Here is a 13,429-nt window from a genome sequence, read left to right as displayed (position 1 = left end):
GCATTCTGCAAGTGAACGACACATTATAGTTGGAGCTGAACTCTGCTGGTTGATTGTGCTCCAGGAGCAGGGATGGAGAACCCAAAGGGAACCCAAAATTGTGTGCTTAACCTGGAGAACATGTCTGCTCTTCTGAAATTCAGAGACCCTGCCCACTCTCTTTTCGGCCTGAAGCATGCCTTTTATACATTTCTCAAAAAGGCACTTCATTCTTTTCGTCTCTCTGCTTTGCTTTTGTTAACATAGGGGTGTAGGTTGTATATTCTACGAAATGATCACAGGACGCCCCCTCTTCCCTGGGTCGACAGTGGAGGATGAGCTTCATCTTATATTTCGTATGCTGGGTAAGAGCTGTGGTGTTATGCACTTAGTAAGCTTTTGGTTTTTAGCTCATTTTTCCCAATAGTACCAGTGATCTTGATGCAAAGAGTTTGTTTGCTAACTACTACTAATTTACAACAAAACTGTTTAATTATGTTTTTGATTTGGTACAGTTTTATGTATATTTTTCTCAAACTATTACTGCACACATCAACAATGTAGTATTATTATTATTATTATTATTTAGTCTTGTTTGTTTATTGTTGGCTTTTCAGTGTTTTCATGTTTGCATATAAGCCAATTGGGACTTGATGTTTTCAATGGACCTACTTTATATTAGGTGTCTTTAATAAATATAATTGATACGACCCCCTATTCAAAACACTGTGCGAAAGAGGTAAGCAACATAAAAAGGACACGTGAAGCCAAAATGCAATTATTTTCCATATTTATTACAGAGGTGTCCAGACCTGCTCCTGGAGGGTCACTATCCTGCAGAGTTTAGCTCCAACCCTAATTAAATGCACTTAAACCAGCTAATCAAGCTCTTTAGACTCACTAGAGATGTCCAGGAAAGTGTGTTGAAGTTGGTTGGAGCTAAACTCAAGATGTTGGCCCTCCAGGAGTAGAATTGGACATCCCTGATTTATTATAAATGTATAATACCAAGCTCAAAAGACAACATGTCAGGCAATTTATTTGTCTATTTATACTCACCCTGTTTGGTCTGATGGGATGCACATGCATGATTCAGGCTCAATTATTATATTGTGTCTGTAGTAGGTTTATTGTTTGTTGTTACGTGTTTGTTTGAATATTTGCATGTTTTTGAAACTTGTTTTTAATGAAATACAGTAAAATGTGCTCTACATAATATTTTAGTAATGATCATAATGTCATAACTGAGTTGAAACATGTTCATTTTCTGCAAGTGTATTAAGCTATAAGATCCAATTAGAGTTGAAAAGGGTTTGCAAAGCCACAACTTTTATTATTATAATTTATTTATTTATTTTACTTATTTTGTATTTTGATTCTAATCTTGCATGTCATCTTCAGGTACTCCTACAGAAAAGTCTTGGCCAGGAATCAACACCAATGATAAGTTCCTTTCATACAACTTTCCCCATTATGACGGGGAACCTCTGATCACGCATGCACCCAGGTGTGTATCTGTTGTTTTCTGCTCTTGCTTTTTGTAAGTGTATGAAATTCCTTTCTGTTTGGGAGCTGTTGTGATATTGCTGAGATGCCCCTTTTATCTTGTTTGTCAAACTGCTCTGTCTTTGTTACGGCCTTAAAGGGATAGTTCACCCAAAAATGAAAATGTTGTCATTAATTATTCATGTCGTTCCAAATCCGTAAAACCTTCGTTCGTTTTCAGAACACAAATTAAGATATTTCGGAATCGGAGAGCTCTCTGACCCTCCATAGACAGCAAGGATATTACCATGATCAACGCACAGAAATTTGGCAAGGACATGGTGTAATGAGGAGTCAGAAGCGGTCGGATCCATTTGCAGTGTTTATTAAGATCAGTATCAACAGCAGGCAGTGGTCGATCAACAGCGTCTAGGATATCACAGAGAACCAGAATCATAAGTGTATTACCAGGCTTGGGTCAGGGCAGGCAGCAGGCTAGGATCAGATCAGAAACAGAACAAACAAAAAGGGGCAGGCGGCAGAGAATCTCAAGGGTCAAGGCCGTCCAGGATCATACACAGAATAACAGACAAGGTAAACGCTCGGAAATGTCAGACGGGGCTAAACCAGACTTCATGTTGAAGGAAAGTGTGGCGTAAATAGTGGGGTTGATGAGAAACACCTGGCGTGATTAGTCCTAGGTACGGGGAGTGTGGGTAATGGAGTCCAAGAGAGTGTTAGTACTCGGGTGAGGGTCCCCTCCGGTGGTGATCGGAGAGAGCCACAGAGGCCTGACTTGTGACACATGGGTAAAATAGTCCATGTGACATCAGGGGTTCAACCGTAATTTCACAAAGCTACGAGAATACTTTTTAGTGCACAAAGAAAACAATAATAGCATAATTTATTCGTTAAATAATTTAATGTAATCAGCGGTATTTACGTTCAGTAGACAGAGTGCGCATGCTGAACGTAAACAATGCTCATTACGTTGATTACGTTCTGGGGTACTGTCCAAAATGGTGGACGATGGTTAACTCAGGGAGAAGAATTGCTGAATAAATTATGTTCTTATTGTTTTCTTTGCGCACAAAAAGTATTCTTGGAGCTTCGTAAAATTACGGTTGAACCGCTGATGTCACGTGGACTATTTTACCGATGTCCTTGCTACGTTTCTGTGGTAATATCCTTGCTGTCTACGGAGGGTCAGAGAGTTCATGGGATGCATCAAAAATATCTTAATTTGTGTTCCGAAGATGAACGAAGGTCTTACGGGTTTGGAAGGACATGAGGGTGAGTAATTAATGACAGAATTTTCATTTTTGGGTAAACTAAACCTTTAATTCTGTCAGGAAGAACAGGATTTGTCTTGATACTGCCAAGTCCCATTTTAATAAGCGATTGTCGCGATGGGAACCACTACTTACTGTTAACTCTGTATGACATTTAAAACAAATAAGTTGCTGGGCACATATTGCTGCATGCGAAGCTTTGCCTCTAATGCCTCTAACTCTGCCTGACAGAATTGGCTGGACCAACAAGATAAAAAGGGTGTTTCAGTGCTACCCATGTGCGAATTAAATATCAAAGCCATAAATCGATTTGTAAACCACAAACGAAAAATGAGAAAGAGCCGAAAACTCGTTTTCCATTTGATAAACTAAATGGAAAAAAAAGAAGCAAGCCGTCTTTCCATTTCTCATCATTCCATTTCAGAAAGGATAGCAAATGGGTAAAAAGTAAAACAGATTGACGAGAGACAAATTGAATAGCAAATGTAAAAAGGAAAATGAGAAACGGAATGACACCAAATTACTCTATTTTGCTAGTAGTAGCTTTTTTTCTGTAATGAAAATAAAAAGCAAGTGATTCAACAATAAATGATGAATCAGTTGATAATTTATGGGATATGACTACTAAAAGTTATTAACATTGAGACTGGAAAACTACAGCTTTAATATGTTTTGTGTGATTTTGTTCTACAGGATCGCCAATGATGGACATGATCTACTATGCCAGTTATTACAGGTAAAGTGTGCATTTAATTTTGCTTTGCAAAGAAAGGCCTAAGACATTAAAAGGTTTTGGATTGTTGTCTACTTTGAAGATTTACATTTTACTTTATCTTACCATTTAATTTGTCTGTTCTTATATCGATTTCAAGTGTTTGTTCCTGTGTCTTTATCCCTCTCCTGAGTAGGATTGATTTGTATACATTTTTAAGTTATTGTTAAAGTTTTACTGCTCCAACTTGATCCTGCTCAAACTCATCCTTGTTGCAACCACGTGACAAAGAAGCAGACCTTAAATATGGATATAGCAGCAGTTTTTCTTGGCCCAGAAACTATTCTGTGTTCCATTATTCAAGATGAAATATTGTCACCAGACCTTGTGGGATGACCGTACCCCATTGGACTGGATTTGGAGTGAGCTGCATGGGAACATTGGCCGATGGATGGATGGAACATTGGCAGAAGATTCCAGCATGTCACTGGCTAAGTATCTGGATGCTGTGCTTTGGCTGTGGAGTTCACCATTACCATCAGTCAGGTAGAGGACTACATCATAACACAGCTAAAGCCCACTCCCCCCATCTTGACATCATCTACCCAGAGTCAGAACCATTTCCCACCAAAGACACTGAGCCAGAGCCAATGCCTGTCATGGACCCCATCTTCCCAGAGTCAGAGCCATTACCCACCACAGACACTGAGCCAGAGCCTATGCCTGCCATGGACCCCATCTTCCCAGAGTCAGAGCCATTACCCACCACAGACACTGAGCCAGAGCCTATGCCTGCCATGGACCCCATCTTCCCAGAGTCAGAGCCATTACCCACCACAGACACTGAGCCAGAGCCTATGCCTGTCATGGACCCCATCTTCCCAGAGTCAGAACCATTTCCCACCAAAGACACTGAGCCAGAGCCTATGCCTGCCATGGACCCCATCTTCCCAGAGTCAGAGCCATTACCCACCACAGACACTGAGCCAGAGCCTATGCCTGTCATGGACCCCATGATAGAGACATTGTCTGCCCTGGAGCCCGAAACTGCTGCAGAGTCTGACCAGGTGTGTGAGCCAGTCCCCATGACCATCCCAGAAAGACTTTTGTTAGAATTGGACTGCCTGGAGTGGTTGATTGACTTGAGTGACACAGAGCCAGTTCCTTTCTTTGTTTTTACTCTTGAGCAAACTCCTTCCTTGCGGATCCCCTCCAAATGTTTAGATACTCTATTTAGATACTCTGTTTAGGTTCCACCCAGCCCTGAATCTCCTGTTTCACTGGCTTCGCACAGCCCTGAATCCCCATTACCAGCCAGTCCCAAGTCTCCTTCAGGATCATTGTTCTTGTCCAGCCTCCCTCTTTCTCCTCATTTGTTAATTAAATCCAGTTTTTCAGTCCTGTCTCTTCAAGTTCCCCTCAATCTTTCAGCTCCTCCTTTTTTGGCCATACCTTGCAGCTCGGATCAATCCCCTGGCTTCACCTTGAGCCTCTGAGCCTTAGACTCCCCTGGATGCTCTGTCGACCCTTCATATCTGCCTTGGTCAGTCATCGTTCTGATGCGCTCGGACTTCCAGTCCTACAACTATGCCTTGTTTCTCCACACCTTTGGCTCCACATTGCCCCCAGCTCCACCTCGGGCTGCCGAGTGCCAGCACGACATGATGATGATGGTCTGTCTTGTTCTGGGAGTATATGAGGATACTATCAATGTACACTATGAGGAAATGTTGTATGTAGTCCCAGAACACCTCATTAATGAAACTCAGGAATACGAAGGGAGCATTGCCCAGGCCATACGGCATGACCCAATATTTATAGTAGCTAGTGGGTGTGATGAAGGCAATAGTCTATACAGGGCCTCAAGTCTCTGTCCTTTTTGGCCATGAAGAAGATACTCAAAACGGCAGGGGATGTAGAAGGACTAATGTATTTCTAGGTTACACCTACCTCTATGTACCTCTTCATAGCCTTTTATTTCAGAAATGAAAGGGGGTAAATCCATCCCTTGGTTAATGCACACCTGACATTAGGTCAATGCCACAGTCCCATGGTAGATAAGGGAAGCACATTGAGGCTGAACACATCCTGGAATATTCAGTATTCCAGGGGGACATGGACATCTATTTTGGAGTCACAATGAGGACTGTCTGTGGAAATGGCATGGATTTTGATGATGTGAGAGTTGTTTGTGGAACATAGCAGTGGACAACTTTGTAGGTCGAGACCACAATGATGGAGATAGAGACTCTGCCCATAACAAATCCTCCCCGGTGTTGTTGTAGCCAAGGATGCTCCAGGATTAAACTCTCTGGAACCAGAAAAGAGATTTCTTCCACATGAGTACAACTGACATTTAGAGTGATGGTCTTAGCACAAAAAGTGATGATCCTCTTTCCCAAGTGCTTTTCCATTACAGAGTGGATCGGGGAGTACGGTGGCTCAGAAGATCAATTAGAGGTAGAGCTTGCAGGATCGAGGACAGCATTAACTGGGACAGAGATGTAGGCACAGTTTGCTGTTACTTTGGTGTACAATGAAGATTGGATGATAGACAAAGTAGCAACATGACTCACCGAAGGTTGGAGTGGTCACAACAGATACTCGGCAAGTATGTGACCACCGGCTCCACAGTAAAGACAGAGGCAATGTTTTAATCTTTCTCTTTCACTGATTGAAGACCAAATATGCTGCTGTGTTCTGGATCATCTGCTGAGACTTATTTGCACTGGTTGGAGGCCTACCAGTAGAGCATTGGAGTAGTTCAATCTTGATATTACAAGAGATAGGACAAGTAGCTGTTCTGCATATTATGACAGGGAGGGTCTGATATTCCTAATGGTGTACAAGCATGTACCTACACTGCCTATGCAGTAGGACTGAAACCACCTAAATACAGTCTCTGTGATCCCCAAGTCAGAAAGAGTAGACAGGAGCATATGTCAAAGGCTGCAGGTCAAGCAGAATAAGAACAGATGATTTGGAGTGTTCAGTCTGCTCTTGGCTTTTCTATCACAGAACAATCTTCTTGAAAAGAACCAGTCTGGGTTCAAAAGACACAGAGTGGAGACAAACCCTGCTGACCATTGTTGAAACTCTTCAGCTGGCAAATGATGTAGGATGGGTGGAACAGAACATTGGAGATCTCATTCTCCGAAAAAAGACAGAAAGAAGAGAAGATTTAAATGTATATGGGTGGAGGTTGGCTGTGGGTGAGTGATGTAAAGAACTAGTTGCTGATGGTTGCCACCTTATCAGTGAAGAAGCTGGCAAAGTCATTAGCAGTCAGAGAAGAAGTGGAAGGAGGTGGAGGGGTACAGATAAAAGAGGAGAATGTTGTGAATGATTTCAGGGTGTCTGAGGTGTTGCTGATTTTGTTTAAGTAGTACGATATCTTGGCAGCAGAAACATTAGTGAAGAAAGAGGACAGGGGAGGTCTTTAGTGTTTCCTCTCAGCAGCTCTGAGCTTAGTTCGAGAGCACAGAGATGATGGATAGGACATAGATCACAGGGGAAAAGACTGTAGGGGAGAAAGAGCAGAGGTTATGGTGAAGAGACCAAAGGAGGAGGCAGTGGGCATGAAGGCAGAGTGACAGAGAATTGGAGAAAGAAGTGGTCAGAGAGTGGAATAACACAATGGTTTTCAGTGGTACAGTTATGTGTAATGATGAGGTCTTGATGCTCTCGGCATCACCTTGCACATTTACTAGAGTTTATTGGTTAATGTGGCCTTTTTCCTTTATGTCTCCATTTTCCTTTAGTCAAACCTGTCCTGGAAGCCCCTCAGCACTGCACATTTCACAGGTTTCACTTATCAGACACAACCAATTCAGGTCTTGGAATCTCTACTAATGAGCTGGTGAGTTGAATCAGGTGTGTTAGATGAGGGAGACTTACAACATGTGCAGTGCTGGAGGGCCTCCAGAACAGGTTTGAAAACCTCTTTAGTAGTCTTTGTACCTTGGTTGTATTTGTCTTCCCTATGTCAGTGGTTCCCAATTCCAGTCCTGGCGACCACCCGCTCTGCATATTTTGCATGTCTCTTCTTGTGGGCAGTCGTGGCCTAATGGATAGAGTATCGGACTTGTAACCCGAGGTTGTGGGTTCGAGTCTCGGGCCTGGCAGGAATTGTTGGTGGGGGAGTGAATAACAAGCGCTCTCTCCACCTTCAGATCCACGACTGAGGTGAGACCCTTGTGCAAGGCACCGAACCCCCAACTGCTCCCCGGGCGCCGCAGCATTGGCTGCCCACTGCTCCGGGTGTGTGTTCACTACTGCGTGTACACTTGGATAGGTTAAATTACCAGAGCACAAATTCCGAGTATGGGTCACCATACTTGGCCACACACCACTTCTCCTCATTCCCCATTAACAAATCGAAGAACGCTCCGTGTATGAATTGTTTTGATTGACATGGTCCCTACATAGTGTTCTTTGCTCCCTACTCCCTGAGCATGCAAAATCCGTTGAAGTTTACTTCACTTCGAAACATTCATTCACAGATTTGCGCTATGCCACTGCCTGCTGCGTCTTCACACACTAGAGAAGTTTGAAGTGTGACATAATATGCCTTTGTAAATAAATAAAATTTAAATTCACATCTCACACAGTTTAATGCCCTTTGAATGGAACATATATGATCGCTTCGAACTGGAATCATGGCGGAATATCCTGTGATGTCCACTTCGTTGGGCACTTACAGTCGAATAGAAAAAATGCCTGAAGTGATAAGAGATACATACAAAACGTGCAGAGCGGGTACGCAAGGCCTGGAATTGAGAACCACTGCCCTATGTTTTGACTGCCTCTAGTGGTGAAACTATGAAATAGAATGCTGGTTACTGGTCTTCCGTCATTCACAGAACCAAGGTTACACCAGTAACAGGTGTTAACTATTTTGATGATGTCACCCCCTTAAAGTTCTGTCAGAAAGATTACCATTATTTTTAGTGTGAAAATATTATAGAACAACTGAAAAGGGGTTTCACAGTGACACATCAACCTGAATTCATTTATTTTAAATGTATGAAATGTAAAGTAGTAATTGGAAATGTCATGTGACATGAGTGACTGAGGTAGTTGGCAATGCAGCGAAGTTAAAAAGAACTCAGTTTTATGGAAATAGGAGCGCAGGCAGTGATCTCCTATTTGATAACGCTGGATACAACATTACACAGATGGAGAATGAAATCTATTAAATAATGTTACCAAGTGAGGCATATACCACAAGAAATACCAAGTAGTATTGTATTTGGCTTGTAGTTACCTACTAAACATAGCTTGTGACATAACCTATAAATAGGGCTTGTAGTACAACATAACAAAATGTTTGTATACGTTACTGCAGTATTTGCTGTGAGATCCCATTTGTAGACATGCACATAGAAAAGAAACTCACACTAGATGTATTTGTTTTTTTCCTTTTTTTGTTTTGTTTTTTTTTTAGTTTGAAGCACGGCAACGTATTTCTGCAGAAGTGGCTCTCCGGCACATATATTTCAGAGACCTGGGAGAAAAAGTGCAGGACCTGGCTGACAGTAAGTATTTCATACTAGAAATATTATAGTCTTATAAGCTCATTTTGTTTGTAAGATGTGATGCTGTGTATATAAATTTGCTGGGACAGTCTCGAACAGGACTGTGTTTCCCAATCAAATTTTCCTGTGCTCCACTGGTTTAAATTGTGCCGGAGCCGTCCGGGGCTGAGGCCCGGCACATAGACTCCAGGGCTCGACATTAACGCCAGACAAGTAACATGATTAAAACATCACTAACCAAAAATAACTATGTAAACACCAAAACGCAAGTATTATTCAGATTTTATTACGTTTAGAGTAAGTGGCGAATAGTGGATATTTCTACTGTATAATGCATCTATTGCCAGTATAAGGTTGCTCTGCTGATGCGAGGCTCTCGCAGTCTCTCCAGGACAAATCTAAACATGCAACACTAAGAAACTCAGCATACTGAGGTAAAAAAAAAAATTATATTTAGTGGGCAGTAGGCAGCCATTTATGCTGCGGCGCCCGGGGAGCAGTTGGGGGTTCGGTGTCTTGCTCAAGGGCACCTCAGTCGTGGTATTGAGGGTGGAGAGAGCGCTGTACATTCACTCCCCCCACCTACAATCCCTGCCGGCCCGAGACTCGAACCCACAACCTTTGGATTACGAGTCCGACTCTCTAACCATTAGGCCACGACTTCCCCATAAACATCTGATGAATCTGCCATTTGAACGAATCAAAACACACACACAATACATATATATTTCCATTGTCCTCATTTGTAAGTCACTTTGGATAAAAGTGTCTGCTAAATTACTAAATATATGTAAATAAATAAATGTAAATATAAACTCAATACCATAGAGCCCCCCCACATAACAAATCCCAATTTAAGCCCTGTCTACGATGTACTTAAGCTTACGATGCTTTTGGGAAACGCAGCCCAGAACAATTTCTACACATTTATAGTCATACTTTCACAGCTGAAATGTCATAATTATTTGTCTGTATTAATTATTTGTTCAATTCTGTCACTCTAGCTACCTCCATCTTTTCTGTGAAGGAGATTCGGCTTCAGAAGGACCCAGGAAAACACTTTCCAGCTCAAAGAGAGTTGGGTGAGTTAAAGCAGATGGTTACTCTATTTTTATCTCTCCTCAATAAATCAGATGAGAAAGTAATTGGCATTACAGAAGTAAAAAATATTGCAATACAATATTACAAAATATGATTTTAAATTGAGTAAATCCTTCCATTTACTAAAGTAACACAGGAACAGTGATTTATTGTTTACTGAGAATCTGCTGATTAATGTTTTGAAAAGGTGATAAACATTATGAATAAACAAAACGAGCTTGTTACTGCCAATATTATTTGTATAGCGCTTTTAAAAATGTAAATTGTGTCAAACTACTGTGATACAGTAGTTTTTTTTTTAACAAACAACAAATAATAAAGTTGGCAGGCATGTCAAATCCTGCTGCTGGAGGGCCACCTTCCTGCAGAGGATAGCTTCAACAGGAAATGTTCTGAGCAAGCAGACAGTTGGGATATTTTATGCCAGATTCACACTGCATTTCAGCCCCGATTTTCACTCGCCGACATTTCTTTTCAGAAACTCCACTAAATGCCAGAAATCAGAGGCAAAATCGGTGCTTGTTCATGTGAGTGACAATCGTGTAGAGAAATGTCAATTTGTCAGTTTACTTCCTGTGAACTTAGCGATATATCCAGCTCTTAGAGTTCTCCAGTGATCTCCTCTGTTCTCCATCTGTAAGAGAAAAGACATTCTGTGTTATTAATCCTGATTCTTACCTGTCTCTGTTTACCTGAGGTGTGTGCTGCTCTGATCACAGACAGTCCCCTGTGCAGCTGTAAGAAAGACACTCTTCTGTTCATGTCATTATTCAGTTACTCACCTTTGCACTCCCACATCAATTCTGTTCAATAAAACTTGCTTGGACTGACAGAACAAACATAGGTTATTTGACTTCTCTTGTCATTACAATTAATTAGAATGCTTGAAGTGGCTTGATCAGTTTGTAGACAAACTCTTGTCTCTGGTCTCCAGCAGTCATTGTTTCTCTTGAGTGTAGTGATTGATATTGAGAGTTAGAGCTAAACTCTGCATGAAGGTGGCGCTCACGGAGCAGGACTGGAGACCCCTGAGGTAAGAAGACTTCATTATGCTTGGTTTTGATAAATAGCACGTTCGTATAAATTATAGTATAACTATTACGGCTGATTTCAACAAGAATACAATTTATGTTGAAATAGGGATTTTACTTTAACCCATAATTTAATAATAATAGTTTCATATTACTAAGTTCAAATAACTAAGTTGATTGTTTTGTTAATTATATCAGCAGTAATTTATTGGAAGCAGTTTGTTGAAGTAATTTGTTACTTTTTGAATGTGATTATATATTTCAGCGCTGATCCATCGAATGGGATCTGCCCCTCCTGAACATTTCCTTCCTGAAGCAGTACATCGTGTTCTACATCCTGCCCCCCTCTCTTCATAGATTTGCTCATTCCCTTGCATTCCTTTCTACTTATGTTTCTGCAAGTATCTTTTTATTTTATTTTTTTGCACTTTTTTTTGTCTGTATGTAAATATCTGTATGAGTTAGGGAAAAATATGCATATTGATAGGCATCAAGCACCAAAGATGTGTAATGCCCCCAAAGCGTTTGTTAGCTATCTTTCCTTCTGTCATGGAAATCTAAGGCAGCCCAAACAAGCTTAGGGTAAAAAGTTGCCAGTACTGGCATGCTCTATTAATGTCATCAAATGTAGTAATCGTCACTCCGTGTCTCTCACTTTAAAGTGGGGCCAAGCCAAATCCAGTCTACTTTCAGTATCAGCCATATTGGAATGATCACCATCTCGGATTTTAGCTAAATGTTTAAACAGATTTTAGCTGCTTTTTCTTCTCCAAAAATGTATCCAGTGTTGACCATTTTTGAGTCCCACATCTTGCACTGTATTTGAGATGCATTATAACAATAAAATGGCCTTGCCTGTCCAAACAAACATATTTTTCTAATTCAGCAATCACTTGGCAGTATTTGATGGTGAAGATGCCAAACAGGTAGAGAAGCTGCATCTTTTCAATACTTTTGAGTACTGATGTAAAAGCTGGTATGCATCTTTAGAAACATGGATACCTGAGCAGTTTCATGAAGGTGCCACCCAGTGGTCTTTCACTGCTCCTTCTACTGTCCAAACATCACACGGGTGCTTCTTCAACAGAAGTCTGTGTCCTAGTAAGGTTAGGCTGCATATCTGGGCTGCCACGTCAAGCACTTCCAAAGGCCATCTCAGTTTGAAGATTTTGTGTCCTTCATTTAGCATGTTTTGAAGGCACTGAACTGGTCCACTTTCATTATGTAATGCAAGACAAAAAAAATGATTGAAGATGAAGGCATTGTGTTTTGTTATAAATTAACTACCTGTGATGTAAACCAATGGAAGACAGCAGATAGTTGAAACTCACTTGATTCACACTAATATAATGATGTGTAATGTATTTTTGTTGTTGTTTAATAGTGTTTTTGTGCTGTGGCTGCAGGGGTGGAAACTGTTATGACGATGAATCCGGACTGAGAGATCCATCTGGACCACCAAGACTTATGACATAATGATATAAATAAATGCCAAACGCTATTTTCTAACAAAATCTAATTTATATCAAGCACATCAAAGTCAGCTCCGTAGAGCCGTTTTTTGTCCTGTATCCAGGGCTCTAATTGAGGGGGGATGCGGGGGGATGGCATCCCCCGGTCAAAAAAAGTGACAAAAAGCATCCCCTCTGTAAAACCACCATCCCCCTTACCATCCCCTTTGGATTATTAGTTTAGTGTATTACGTAAAACTTATCATGCACACGAAATGTTAAAATTCTCTACTTATGATCTTTTACGAACTAAATCAGACCTTGGTACTGTAACAAGCTGCGCACAAGCAGAAGCAATTTCGTAATTTTTTCACGCAAAAATGGTTCAAGCGCAACTTTTGAAGTTCTTTAAAAAGAAGACAACAGAAGGTATGATTTTTCCTTGATTAGAATTTAAAGATATTCTCCTGACATAATGTATGTGACTGTGAGGGACTGAGAGACCATAGGAGAGCTGATATTATCCAACTTTGAGAAAAAAACACCTCTTGAGAGTCCAAAAGCATTCACTGCGCGATGAAGCCCATTAGAATACAGTTAGAATGCCCTTATAATTCCAGCAATGAAACAAAAAATACCCATGTATGAGTTTTTACATTTTTATATTCATTGCACAAGCAATGTACTTTTCTGTGTATCACCACACGTGCGCGAGCACAAATGTGCTATTAGTTTTATACAACAGTGCAGAGCAACACGGTGTTTCATTCCATGAATGAATCAGTTTTTGAACGAATCAAGTGAGCCAGTGATTCAATTCAGATGGTCTCACTTGTTTCGT

At 40.9% G+C, this 13,429-nt stretch overlaps 1 protein-coding gene across 1 annotated transcript in view; it reads left to right on the top strand.

Annotated features, from left to right (window-relative positions):
- Positions 1 to 11,998, top strand: part of LOC306876979 (cyclin-dependent kinase 16-like) — a 32,544-nt gene extending 20,546 nt beyond the window's left edge. The window contains exons 11-16 of the mRNA XM_079428475.1: positions 247 to 344; positions 1,381 to 1,486; positions 3,450 to 3,492; positions 8,915 to 9,005; positions 10,010 to 10,087; positions 11,403 to 11,998. Of these exons, the coding sequence (XP_079284601.1) occupies positions 247 to 344; positions 1,381 to 1,486; positions 3,450 to 3,492; positions 8,915 to 9,005; positions 10,010 to 10,087; positions 11,403 to 11,494 (508 nt within the window). The 3' untranslated portion in view covers positions 11,495 to 11,998. The remainder of the gene's footprint in view (positions 1 to 246; positions 345 to 1,380; positions 1,487 to 3,449; positions 3,493 to 8,914; positions 9,006 to 10,009; positions 10,088 to 11,402) is intronic.
- Positions 11,999 to 13,429: the final 1,431 nt, after the last annotated feature.

The sequence above is a fragment of the Barbus barbus genome (assembly GCF_936440315.1).
Source record: "Barbus barbus genome assembly, chromosome: 11".
Lineage (NCBI taxonomy): Eukaryota > Metazoa > Chordata > Actinopteri > Cypriniformes > Cyprinidae > Barbus > Barbus barbus.
Note: the sequence above shows the minus strand (reverse complement) of the source record. Positions and strands in the feature narration are given on the sequence as shown.